This window comes from Daphnia carinata, chromosome 10, assembly GCF_022539665.2.
Source record: "Daphnia carinata strain CSIRO-1 chromosome 10, CSIRO_AGI_Dcar_HiC_V3, whole genome shotgun sequence".
NCBI lineage: Eukaryota > Metazoa > Arthropoda > Branchiopoda > Diplostraca > Daphniidae > Daphnia > Daphnia carinata.
Window position 1 is genome coordinate 1,736,788 of NC_081340.1, and position 11,854 is coordinate 1,748,641.

Below are 11,854 nucleotides of genomic sequence, written 5' to 3' on the forward strand. Positions count from 1 at the left end.
ACGCCAAGGCCAACATTCATTTATCGTCAACCTGTGATTTATTTCTCGGTCAGTCGAGATTTATAATTAACTTTTACTCTATTTACAGAATTATTCTTTGCCAACACCTATGACGATTTCCGCCGTTATTAGGCAATGATAAAAAATGCGTGACGACCAGTGAAAAGGTCACGTGCTCGAGAAACGGTGAGATATGGCAGACAGAACATGAATGTCGTTCTACATGCTGTATATAAAGCCCCACTGGAAAGAAAATGCCCAATCAGTCATCGGTGCAGTTGCGTATCTCACTTCAGTCGATAAACTCACGCGAAACCTTTATGTACGTTTTTCACTTCAATTGTCCTGCCTTTTGGATATAGACATTGTGCACTTGATTCCTGAACTTTTACTTACCGAAAAAAAAAATGCAAACAACCAAAATGGAATACTCCTACAATTGTAGCTATTTTCAGTACAATAACGTGACACCCCCAAATATAGGCCAACAAATGAAAGGTGAGAATGTTCCGTCTTGAATTTATCGGTTGACGTAACTGTTGCTCGATAATCTAATCTTTGATTTTCCTGTTGTGAACAGCATTGGGCAAGTTCGCCATGGGCGTGGGAATTGCCGGCGGAATTAGTACCGCGCTGTTGATTGTCCTTTTCATCATCAATGTTTTTACTAATATCAAGAGGAGTCCAGCACGCAGAAGAAGATTGCTCTGCTGGATCACTTCTATGCCCATGGTGGTCTCAATATTGTCGCTCTTTATCTTTCTGATTCCCAGGGCCAGTGATATTTGCGACACCGTCAAACAAGTGTAATTTATTAAGCGACTCTTTCTCAATATTAAACAAAATTTCTAATGACGACATTTTGACGCAGGTATTTACCTTTCGTCTTGATGCATTTCGTCGATTTGGCTTTGTTGATTCAAGGAGGCGAAGAGGGTGTCCTTAACGAGGTGGTCGAGGTTCAGGCCCCCTTTTCCTTGTGTCAACCGCCTTGTTGTTTCTTTGGAATTTGCGTCCATGATCTCACTTTCACCAAGTAAGTATTTTTTAAAAAGGGATTTTCCATCCTTTGTTGAAGCACAATTACCTTTCCGTTTTACAGGATAAGACTTCGCATTGTTAAAGGATTGGTCTACCAAGCGCCAGTCTTGCAATTTGTTTTAATTATAATAATGAACGTGCTGGATCACGCGGATTTTCTCGAACAAAAAGTATTGTTTTTTTTCTTTAAATTTCTATATCTTTTTTTGTTTCCTATTTTATTGATTTCCTTGGAATTAACACGCCTCTATCTATTATAGACGGCCGACAAATTATTCCAATTCTTTGCTGCTTTGAACATTTTGGCATTTATGTTTGGAATTTGGGGTTTCAACATTCTGAACGCCGCTCTGAGCCCGATGCTGAAGACCAAATGGAAGAGATATATAGTTAGTTACATAGTTTAATTGCATGTAAAATTTTTGCCAAATCATTAGCTTTAATTTTGGGGGTTTTTTTTTTTTTGTCATACAGTTGCGAACTAAAGTGCTGAGCGCTTTTGTCGTCATCCTGAAGATGCAAAACTTTATCCTGGGTATTCTCTATTTCTCCAAAGTCATTCCATGCATCGTTCCTTACATCTCACCGGCTATTATGAGAAAAAGTAGGTTGCATTTGCAAAAAAAAAACTAAAAGAGCCTAAGTGACTAATACTTAAAATTTAACTCTAGCTATTGACGCTGCCTTGTCCCTTTTGGAATCACTTCTTTTCGGTATCTTCTTTTACCTGGTATACCAAGTGAGTGACATCACCGAGATGAAACGCTCTTCGAAAGGGGACATGCTAGACACGCCGTCCTTTGAGCGTCACCTTCTTGCTCCTCCACCCCCTGTGATAATGAAGCAGCCCATACACGATTTTAGGAATATGCCTCCTGTCAATGTAATCGACGGAATTTCCTACAGTGTGTGTTGAGCTTGGCAACAAATGACTGCAAACAACAGTGCCTTATTTAGGTTTTAATGTATGAAAAATTATTTTCGGCTACCGTAAGTAAATCTTAAAATGTACTTGTAACGCATAATGAAAATATTTAGCCTACGTTATATTGACTAGTGCCGGTTGAAGCTGGTAGTTTGTTGTCACAGTAATTTTGCTGAAATGCGTAAAACGACAAAATGATAAGATGAAATACGGAAATTGTAATCTTTGACTGAAGGTAACGTTAAAAATTAGGTAAAAATGTGAAAAAAGATGAAACGCAGATGGTAGGGTTCGAACCTACGCCCTCAGAGAGGAATAGATTTCAAGTCTATCGCCTTAACCACTCGGCCACATCTGCTAGTATTATAACAGTCATAGAGCAAGAGGTAAAGACTGGAGTTCGTAGATGGCATGGAGTTTCTTGCGTAAACCGGATAGCTACCAAGCAGTTTAAATAAATCGAAATAGGCATGACTAGTATTTATTTTGGCTTTTGGAACAAGGGAAAGCGAATGCCCGCCACGTCCCCTTGTGGAGTGGCACTCTCACGGCCGCGGTCTCTTTCAAAAGCATGTAACGTAAACAACTTTCTTCAAATACAAAAATTAAAAACTGTGATGACGTCGTGATTTGTAGACTTTTGTTTGTCCACATTTACGCGCACTTTCGAACGTTTGCATTTACTGGTAAGGGTTTAAATGATGGTCAGTCCACTCGTGACCGGGACTTAATATATATTTTGCTTTATCCTGAAAAAGGAACGTCAAGGTAAATAACGCATACAGAGGGATACCACTTTCTATCTATCGATGCTCTTTATGGTTCAACTCCCAACCGAGTATTCATTCCTTGCTAGTTCGTTGATGCGGCAACGTCTTTCTATTTTTGTTCCACCCTACATTTGTGATATTTGGCTCAAATAACACGTTGACACCATGGAGGATAACTGCAGCATGTTGACTTTTAGTACTCGACCCCCTAGCGTCCAACAACATTTGGAGGGTATCAATTCTTTTTCTTTCTTTCAGATTTTTTTTTGAGATTTTCAGATTTGAACGATTGATTAAGATTGCTTTCCTGTGGATTCATTAATAGCGCTCGGTTTTTATGGTTGGATCGCCACAATCACGTTTGCAGTGGCCACATTGATACTTGTTGCTCTCTTCATTCTGAACGTTGCCAGCTTTGTACGACACAGTCCACCGCATCGCCGACTTCTTTTATGCTGGGTTACCTCCTTCCCGTTGGTATATGTTTTTGAAGTTCATTAACCGTCATATGTAAATAACTATGATTTCCGCTTTTTTCAGATTATTTCGTTCTTGGCACTGATGACGTTATTGATTCCACGAGCCGGAAATCTCTGCGATACCGTCAAACAAATGTACACTACATTGCGTAACGACGTGTTTTAAGAATTTTGTAAAACTGCTAATTTTGATCTCTCTTTGGTTATTATGACAGTTTTATGCCATTTATAATGATGCACTTCGTGGATTTAACGTTGAACTTTAAAGGTGGCCAATCAGCTGCGCTGGAAGACCTATTGCAATCGAATACGCCCATGACATTCTGCCTTCCACCGTGCTGCTGTCTTGGACTCTGCATCCGTCAACTCGACTATACAAAGTATAATTGTACATAAATCAGTGGGAATAATTAACTAACGAATAGCGGTTTTCAATAACAGGAAGAGGCTGCGTGTCTTCAAATCACTCGTCTATCAAATGCCCCTGGTTCAATTGACCATTATTGTATTGATTGTCCTCTTAACTGAAGCTGAAGTGATTCGCCGAGACAAGGTATTTTCTTGAAAGATGTTTCAGTCTTAGCATGAGTACGATTATGCAACTGAATTTTATACAGGGTCCCGACGGCGTTTTCATTTTTTTGAACGTTTTAAACATTGTTTGCTTTTGCTTGGCCATGTGGGCGTTTAACATCATTACCCGCTCTTTTGCGCCTCAGCTGGTGGCAATCAACTTTCAGGTATAGTTAAATACTGTGAATTGTTACACACAGCTATTTGCCAATTCAAATCTTAAATTTTTAGTATAAAGCCCAACTAGTTGGACTGGGAATAGCATTGATGAAACTACAAAATTTTATTTTGGTCATCTTGAGCGTCAGGTATCGATTTTGCCTGTTTGAAAATCATTGTGAAAACCAAACTGATAAGCCTTTTGCTTAAATTGAATTTAATGAAATAGTGGAGTCATTCCGTGTATCCCACCGTTCACATCAAGAATAGTTCTTCAAAAAAGTTCGTGATTTTTACTTAAATCATAAATTTAGCACGAAATTTAATTACTACATTATCTTGTCACTTACTTGACAGCAATTGATGCATCATTGACGTTAACTGAAGCTTTCATTCTGGGCATCTTAACATTCGTCGATTACAGAAAACTTGACCACCAAGACGAGCTGCAGCCTTCTGGTCGCCGAACAAGTCAACAAAAATAGTGTTGCCATATCTTTTTTGGTTTTTTATAAATTGCTTTATTCCTTTTAATTTTATATAACCCAAAATCTCGATACCTATCCAGAAAAAGGTAACAGCTCGTTAAATTAAGTGTCTTAATTTAAGACACTTATAATTTTTAATTTAAGACTCTTAAATTATTAAAGATATTACTCAATTACGGTGAAGTGCATAAAAAGGTGACGCAAAGGACCTAAAAACAAATAAACGATCATGTCAAAACTAATTAAATCATGCAAGCCATGATCTATGAAAGGAAGAATCTGTGTTTTGAGTTGCTGAACCCTATCTATGCAAACGTGAGCGCGATTCATCCCAAGTTTTGTCATCTTTGCCAATTAGCAGGCAAAGAATGTGGAAAACCATTGGCTCTAACTCACTAATTATTTTGGTTCAAAAATGGTTTTCAACTATGCCTCCTGGGCAATTTATCAATAAATTTATTTCATGTCTATGTGACACAATGGAAATGTCTAGGTCAATTGATCCTATACTTTAATGTTTTGGACAGCCACCTGTTCATAGTCATAGAGACTTGCCAGCTGTGTTTCGGGACCTCAGTATAAATTTCCTTGCTCATTTTAAGTTTCAAACTGTCCACTCATTTTTCTTCACTATGATATTATTATTGTTTTTTGCTTTCTTTTAAGGACAAAGTATCTCTGCATTAAACCAATGACTAATCCAGAATGAGATTCAGAGCTAATTTTGCTTGAAGTATACCATGAAGCCTATCAGCATGAGAAATTCAAGAGGTAACAGAAAGCTTGTCCTTCCGTGTCCTTCTTATTACTAATGATTGTCTTCCATGCCATGAAGCCTGTCCATCTTGAATATCACTAATGATTGTCTTCCATGCCCCAATCAGTTTGGTGCTACGTTTTTTCTGTTCTAGTCCTAACCGAGTCAGTGGCAATGGTCCCAGTGCTAACAATTCATCATTTCCATAGATATGGTAAATACCACCTTCAAAGTTGAACAAAAGTAAGGTTTATTAACCATTTTCTTTAGAACCTTTTAGAATTAAGTATCGTAATAGATAGTAATATAGCATATGTTGTATTGCTCACATTTAGTAGTCAAATGTATTTGATTTGCCTAGACACCAATAATAATTACAGCAAGCTACACTAAAAAAATTCTTTTGTTTGCACTAATTCTGTTTCTGTTTTATCACAGAATTGCTCTTCCAGCAATGGGCTCTCGGTAGCACCTGAATAATCCGCACATCAGTTCGAAGACCACTAGCGCACATCGTATAAGTCCTCTCTCGAACTTGTAACTTTAGTTTCAAGGAAGAATCCAATGGACAATTATAAATTGAATAACAGGTGCCTATATAAACATCGTGATCGCCGATTATTTTCTATATATTTATCTATTTTAGAAACTAACTGAATTGGGCTGATGTACAAAGCACTTATTAACAGAGCTACGACATGACGTTTGCCGAAAGAAATCTGCCTGCGAGTAACTGCGCTTTGTTGCAGTGTTGCCTTATTACGCACAGCAACCATATTATTTCGGCGAGATATTATTACTTCGTACGATTTTTTTACGAAAATGGCATCAAAGAATGGGATCGAGAACTTGGCGCTCAAGAAACTTGTTTCATTGGTTGCCTGAGGCATCATCTCCATTAAATTTTCTCTGCCTTCTTATCGGCATTCTCATCGTATAAAAACAGCCCGAAGGGACTACTCGTGGCTGTGCATTTATCGACGCAGAAGAGCAGGGCAGACGTGGAACAGCAGAAAGTATATATTCATTTGGTCCTGCACTTGCTTGGTGATACGTCACAACAGTTGCGCTTCAGCCGTGAAACCGAGGCAACAATGGATGAAGCAGTGTCGAGTTTAGTGTTTTACGTGAACGGTAGCAAGGTAAACAGAGGAATTTTGAATAGAATTCTGAAAGTGAAAATGTGTCCTAAAATAACGCCCACAACTTGTTATGTAAAAGGTGGTGGAGGACACGGCGCAACCGGAATGGACCCTCCTGTTCTACTTGCGCAACCAGTGTAACGTAGAACAACAACTATCCAATTTAATAAGAATTTAACTATAACAAATTCACTTCGAACTGGATCTCATTTTAGTACGACTGACTGGAACGAAGCTTGGCTGCGGCGAAGGAGGATGTGGAGCCTGCACTGTCATGATTTCTCGTTACGACCGAACAACCGCAACGATTGTGTAATAATAAAGAAGGAATCAAAGTATGTAAATATTTTTATGTTCTAAAATTCGATTTTTTTTTAAGGCATTACGCTGTCAATGCTTGCTTGACCCCGATATGCGCCGTGCATGGCTTGGCTGTCACCACAGTGGAGGGGATAGGCCAACCAGGCGACGTGGAAGGCCAGCGAAAACAACACAAAAGACGTCTCCATGCCGTACAAGAGCGTCTAGCCAAAGCTCATGGCTCTCAATGTGGATTTTGCACGCCAGGATTCGTTATGTCCATGTATACGTTGCTCAGGAGTAACAAGACAGAGTTGCCCTCTATGGCAGAAGTGGAAGAAGGCTTCCAAGGTAAAAATAAAACGAATAATAAATGGCGTGCCATCAGCAACTGCCATAAAATAAGAAGTCTGTTACATTTTTGGCCATGTGCAGAACGACTCGAGAATTGTTTATGCACAGCATAACAATATTTAAAGAAGCGATCTGATTATGCATGCATATTCATTTTTCAAAGGTAACCTCTGCCGCTGTACCGGGTACAGACCAATTTTAGAAGGATGCCGTACTTTAACAAGGGACGGTTGTTGCGGTGGTCAGGCAAACGGCAATGGCTGCCGCATGGACCCAATCAGCCAAAGTAATGGGGATGCCATCAATGGTCATACCAATGGAAACGGTGCAACGCTGCAAAGACCCGTTTGCACAACCTTGACTAATCCGTCTGATTTCGAAGAATCGTACTCGGAAAACCAAGAGCCCATCTTCCCGCCGGCTCTTCAGCTTTCCGACGAACTGGATAAGCAATATTTAGTCATCAAGGGAGAACGCGTCACGTGGTACCGACCAGTCAAACTGGAGCAACTGCTAAAACTGAAATCGGACTTCCCTCACGCTAAAGTTGTGGTGGGCAACACCGAAGTGGCCTTGGAAATGAAATTCAAGCATTGCGATTATCCAGTTCTAATCAGCCCAGTCATGATTACCGAAACGCTCGCTGTAGAACGGACTGAAGATGCCCTGCTATTCGGCGGGGCCGTCACTCTCTCGACGTTCAAAGAAATGCTGGAACGTGAAATCAAAAAGGAGCCCCGAGAATCGACGCGATTCTTTTCAGCTTTAAATCAAATGCTGCATTGGTTTGCGGGCAAGCAAATTCGTAACGTAGCAGCCATTGCTGGAAACATCATGACGGGCAGCCCAATCTCCGATCTGAATCCTCTCTTCATGGCAGCCGGATGCATTCTGACGTTACAGAGTCAGACGAAAGGCATCCGCTACGTTAAGATGGATCAACATTTCTTCACTGGTTATCGGCGTAATGTTGTCCAGCCGGATGAGATCCTCTTGAAAATTGCTGTTCCACGCACGAGGCCGGACGAGTATGTTAATGGATACAAACAGTCACGTCGCAGAGAAGATGATATAGCCATCGTTAACGGGGCTTTCCGGGTTCTTTTCCATCCTCAGTCCAGCAAAATTCTAGAGATTTCAATGGCTTTTGGTGGCATGGCACCCACTACTGTTATGGCTATTGGAACAATGGAGAAACTGAATGGCCGTTGCTGGGAAGAAGATTCTTTAGTGGAAGATGTTTGCCGCTTTTTACTGGAAGATTTGCCGCTGTCGCCGTCCGCACCGGGTGGAATGAGTTCGTATCGCCAATCGCTCTGCCTCAGTTTCTTCTTCAAATTTCATCTCTACGTTTTGAGAGATTTGATCGCACGGAACATCGTGACAAGCTCCATCGCGGAGGAATTATCTGGCGCTGAACTAGACATCGAACGCGGGCGATTCAAATCCGCCCAGTTGTTTGAATTGGTGCCCAAAGACCAGCCCAATTTAGATCCAGTAGGTCGACCATTGGCTCACGTAGCGGGCGAGAAACATGTAACGGGTGAAGCCCTCTATTGCGATGATTTACCACCAGTCGCAGGTGAGCTCCACATGGCCCTCGTCTTGAGCAATCAAGCCAATGCAGACATCGTTTCCATCGACCCGTCTGCTGCTTTAGCGCTAGAAGGCGTCCGTGGCTTCTTCTCCGCTAAGGATATTGACCCAGGCCGAAATATCTTCGGACCCATTATTCATGACGAAGAAGTATTTGCGTCGGAAAGAGTCACGTGTTGCGGTCAGGTGATCGCTTGCGTAGTGGCTGACAATTTAGCGCTGGCCCAGAGGGCCAGCCGTCTTGTTAAAGTAACATACCGATCTTCATCCGGCCCAACCATCATCACCATTGAAGACGCTATTGACCACAATTCTTTCTACGAAGGTCATACCCGCCAGATAATCAAAGGAAATGTGGATGCCGCCCTACCCAATGCCCAGCACGTCTTGGAAGGAACGTTCCAAATGGCCGGTCAGGAACATTTCTACCTGGAAACGCATGCCGTTTTGGTGATACCCAAAGGTGAAGATGGAGAATTGGACGTCACGTGTTCGACGCAAAATCCGTCTGAAGTGCAACAAGTCGTGGCAGAAGTTTTAGGCTTACCGGCTAATCGCGTCGTCTGTCGAGTTAAGCGGATGGGCGGTGGCTTTGGTGGTAAAGAAACCCGTTCTGCTATGTTGGCCGCTCCGGCAGCCGTGGCCTCCTTCCGACTCCAAAGGCCTGTCCGATGCATGCTGGACCGTGATGAAGACATGATGAGTACTGGAACTCGCCATCCTTTCCTGGCGCATTACAAAGTCGGTTTTGATTCAACGGGGAAAATAACAGCCCTCGATGTCCAACTATTCTCCAACGGGGGTAACACGATGGACTTGTCTCGCAGTATTGTGGAACGGGCCGTCTTCCACATTGACAATGCTTACCACTTTGATCATTTACGTTGTCATGGTCTTGTGTGCCGGACGAATCTACCCTCAAACACAGCCTTCCGCGGTTTTGGTGGACCTCAAGGCATGGCCGTTATCGAAAATGTAATGACCGACGTAGCCACGTACCTCAACATGGATCCTACGACTGTACGATCGCTCAACTTGTACAGAGAGGGCGACGAAACTCATTACAATCAACGGCTCGAGTACTGCACGCTGGATCGCTGTTGGAGCGAATGCCAGGCGCTAGCTCGCATGGACGAACGTCGGAAAGAAATAGACGATTTCAATCGAGCTCATCGGTTCAAGAAGCGTGGGATGGCTATGATTCCCACCAAGTTCGGCATCGCTTTCACAGCGCTCTTTTTGAATCAAGCCGGAGCTTTAGTGCACGTCTAAAAAGACGGATCAGTGTTGTTGACTCACGGTGGAACTGAAATGGGCCAAGGATTGCACACGAAAATGCTTCAAGTGGCCAGCCGAGTGCTCAAAATTCCTGTCGAATTGATATTCATTTCGGAGACGTCGACAGATAAAGTCCCGAACACGTCACCGACCGCAGCTAGCGCCGGATCTGACCTCAACGGAATGGCCGTCCTCGTACGTCAATTCGCGTTACTTGATTTGTTTATTCTTGAATTTTAGGATTTCCCTTACTTTTGGAAATGATAGAATGCTTGTCAAATTCTAATGGACCGCCTGGCGCCCATTCGCAAAGCTAATCCAGATGGAACTTGGGAGCAATGGGTCCAGCAAGCATATTTTCAGCGCATCAGCCTCTCAACAACAGGCTTTTACAAGTAAAAAACGTGTGGTATGTTAATGTTTCCATATTACTGGCTTTAATAGTTCTTTTATGGATTTTGATAGAACTCCAGATATCGGTTATGACTTTGTAACCAACAAAGGAACTCCGTTCCGCTACTTTACCTTCGGTGCAGCTTGCTCCGTTGTCGAAGTGGATTGCCTGACGGGCAACCACAGAGTATTGAGGACGGACATTGTAATGGATCTTGGAGAAAGCTTGAACCCAGCCATTGATATAGGTAAACTAGAACAAAAATTAGCGTAGGTGTTTTACTTACAGAAATATTGTTTATCTCTTATTGGGTAAATTCAATTTTGCCTCACGTTTACTGCGAATCGACTTTCATTTTACTACGTGTCTCACTTAACAGTCTATTTATTTCCAATAAAAATACATGTTACATTTCGTATGTATTTATTTGATATTAGGCCAAGTCGAAGGTGGATTCGTTCAAGGGCTAGGCTTGTTCACTCTAGAAGAACCACTGTTTTCGCCGAGTAACGGCCAGATCATTACTCGTGGACCATCCAATTACAAGATACCGTCAGCTGATGACATTCCGGAAGAGTTTAATGTTTCTCTTCTACGGGGATGTCCTAATCCTCACGCCGTTTACTCTTCCAAAGTATGAATTTGCCTTTGATGTAGCTATCATTGTTGTCATATTGATTTTTTCTTTTTTTTTTTCAGGCGGTTGGAGAGCCGCCCTTATTTCTAGCAGCCAGTGTCTTTTTTGCGATTAAAGACGCCATCCACTCGGCTAGGACCGAAGCTGGCATCATTGGCAATTTCACTATAAACTCGCCGGCTACGTCTGAACGCATCCGCATGGCCTGCGAAGACGATCTGATTCGAAAGGTGATTTTCTTTTGAAATGTTTTTGGATGACTATTTACCTGTTTGTTTTCTACTCAAAGGTTTCAAAGCCTGTGTCTGGTTCTTTTCAACCGTGGGCGACGTCGGTTTAGTTCATACCCGACCAACGCCACCATAATCGATCTAGTACCCGTCCGATTCAGGCGTCCTGCGTGTCTTACGCATTGGTTTATTTGGTATAGAGTTTATATACGCACAACAGCTGTACAATTTTTTATAGGTCTATGCGTTGCTCAATAATAGTGCAGTTTGTACGCGAATGTGTCAAGTAGACATTTGACCTGAAGGAACCATATGCTTAAGAGAAAACTAATCCTCTTCTTAATCCTTTTGAGCAGCATCGGAGTGATGCTTAGAAAACAAAGGTAATGTAATATAATGTGTGGCTAAGCCGATGCCTTCTAATTGCCACCAGCAATTAGTCTAAAGAAGTTTTATTCTATTTCAACAGCAGCGGTAATATTGTCCATTTAAATCTTTTTACGTCTGTTTCAGTAACTATTGCGATTACCCTTGAGCAAATCCCGTTGTGTTAATTGTTAAAGAAAACCGAAGACGCATGAAAGAATTATTGCTCAATGGTTGAGCACTCGTTATTCGTGGATTAATTATATTGGTTAAAGTAGACTATCTTATTTAGGATGTTTCCATTTGCTTTAACGAAACGACTAAACAGCAGTCAAAGTAACGAGTTCAAGAAAAACAAATGGAAT

The 11,854-nt window shown here is 41.7% G+C and overlaps 3 protein-coding genes and 1 non-coding gene across 5 annotated transcripts; 3 read left to right on the forward strand and 1 right to left on the reverse strand.

Annotated features, from left to right (window-relative positions):
* Nucleotides 1-152: 152 nt before the first annotated feature.
* On the forward strand, nt 153-2,046 carry LOC130702268 (organic solute transporter alpha-like protein 2). The gene is made up of 7 exons (XM_057523929.2): nt 153-498; nt 581-806; nt 872-1,036; nt 1,103-1,211; nt 1,302-1,430; nt 1,516-1,645; nt 1,713-2,046. Exons 1-7 carry the CDS (start codon nt 408-410, stop codon nt 1,955-1,957), a joined length of 1,095 nt encoding a protein of 364 aa, XP_057379912.1. The 5' UTR covers nt 153-407; the 3' UTR covers nt 1,958-2,046.
* A 196-nt stretch (nt 2,047-2,242) lies between these two features.
* Nucleotides 2,243-2,324, reverse strand: Trnas-uga (transfer RNA serine (anticodon UGA)). The gene has a single exon. It is a non-coding gene; the product is annotated as a tRNA-Ser (tRNA).
* Nucleotides 2,325-2,779: 455 nt separating this feature from the next.
* LOC130702358 (organic solute transporter subunit alpha-like) lies at nt 2,780-4,648 on the forward strand. Of its 2 annotated transcripts, XR_009421970.1 has the most exons (10): nt 2,780-2,968; nt 3,062-3,213; nt 3,277-3,350; nt 3,431-3,595; nt 3,657-3,768; nt 3,833-3,955; nt 4,020-4,096; nt 4,177-4,229; nt 4,305-4,521; nt 4,631-4,648. XR_009421970.1 is itself a non-coding variant. In XM_057524040.2 (9 exons), the coding sequence occupies exons 1-9, from the start codon at nt 2,902-2,904 to the stop codon at nt 4,430-4,432; spliced, it is 951 nt and encodes a 316-aa protein (XP_057380023.1). In that variant the 5' UTR covers nt 2,781-2,901; the 3' UTR covers nt 4,433-4,587. The 2 variants fall into 2 exon arrangements, 1 of the variants encoding a protein (XP_057380023.1); XM_057524040.2 differs by lacking the exon at nt 4,631-4,648 and having other exon boundaries at nt 2,781-2,968; nt 4,305-4,587.
* A 1,427-nt stretch (nt 4,649-6,075) lies between these two features.
* LOC130702349 (xanthine dehydrogenase-like) lies at nt 6,076-11,401 on the forward strand. The gene is given in 10 exon segments (XM_057524028.2): nt 6,076-6,334; nt 6,414-6,471; nt 6,550-6,646; nt 6,714-6,985; nt 7,152-10,057; nt 10,130-10,257; nt 10,328-10,503; nt 10,694-10,890; nt 10,956-11,123; nt 11,183-11,401. Coding segments are annotated over 10 exon segments (4,101 nt in total). The 5' UTR covers nt 6,076-6,286; the 3' UTR covers nt 11,234-11,401.
* Nucleotides 11,402-11,854: the final 453 nt, after the last annotated feature.

Bases quoted from the DNA above. Each gene is read 5' to 3' on its own strand.
- LOC130702268 (XM_057523929.2), top strand. From the start codon at position 408: ATGCAAACAACCAAAATGGAATACTCCTACAATTGTAGCTATTTTCAG. The intron at 499-580 runs GTGAGAATGTTC...TGTTGTGAACAG, and splicing joins TATAGGCCAACAAATGAAAG to CATTGGGCAAGTTCGCCATG. The intron at 1,646-1,712 runs GTAGGTTGCATT...ATTTAACTCTAG, and splicing joins ACCGGCTATTATGAGAAAAA to CTATTGACGCTGCCTTGTCC.
- LOC130702358 (XM_057524040.2), top strand. From the start codon at position 2,902: ATGGAGGATAACTGCAGCATGTTGACTTTTAGTACTCGACCCCCTAGC. The intron at 3,351-3,430 runs GTACACTACATT...TTATTATGACAG, and splicing joins TGCGATACCGTCAAACAAAT to TTTTATGCCATTTATAATGA. The intron at 3,956-4,019 runs GTATAGTTAAAT...TTAAATTTTTAG, and splicing joins TGGTGGCAATCAACTTTCAG to TATAAAGCCCAACTAGTTGG.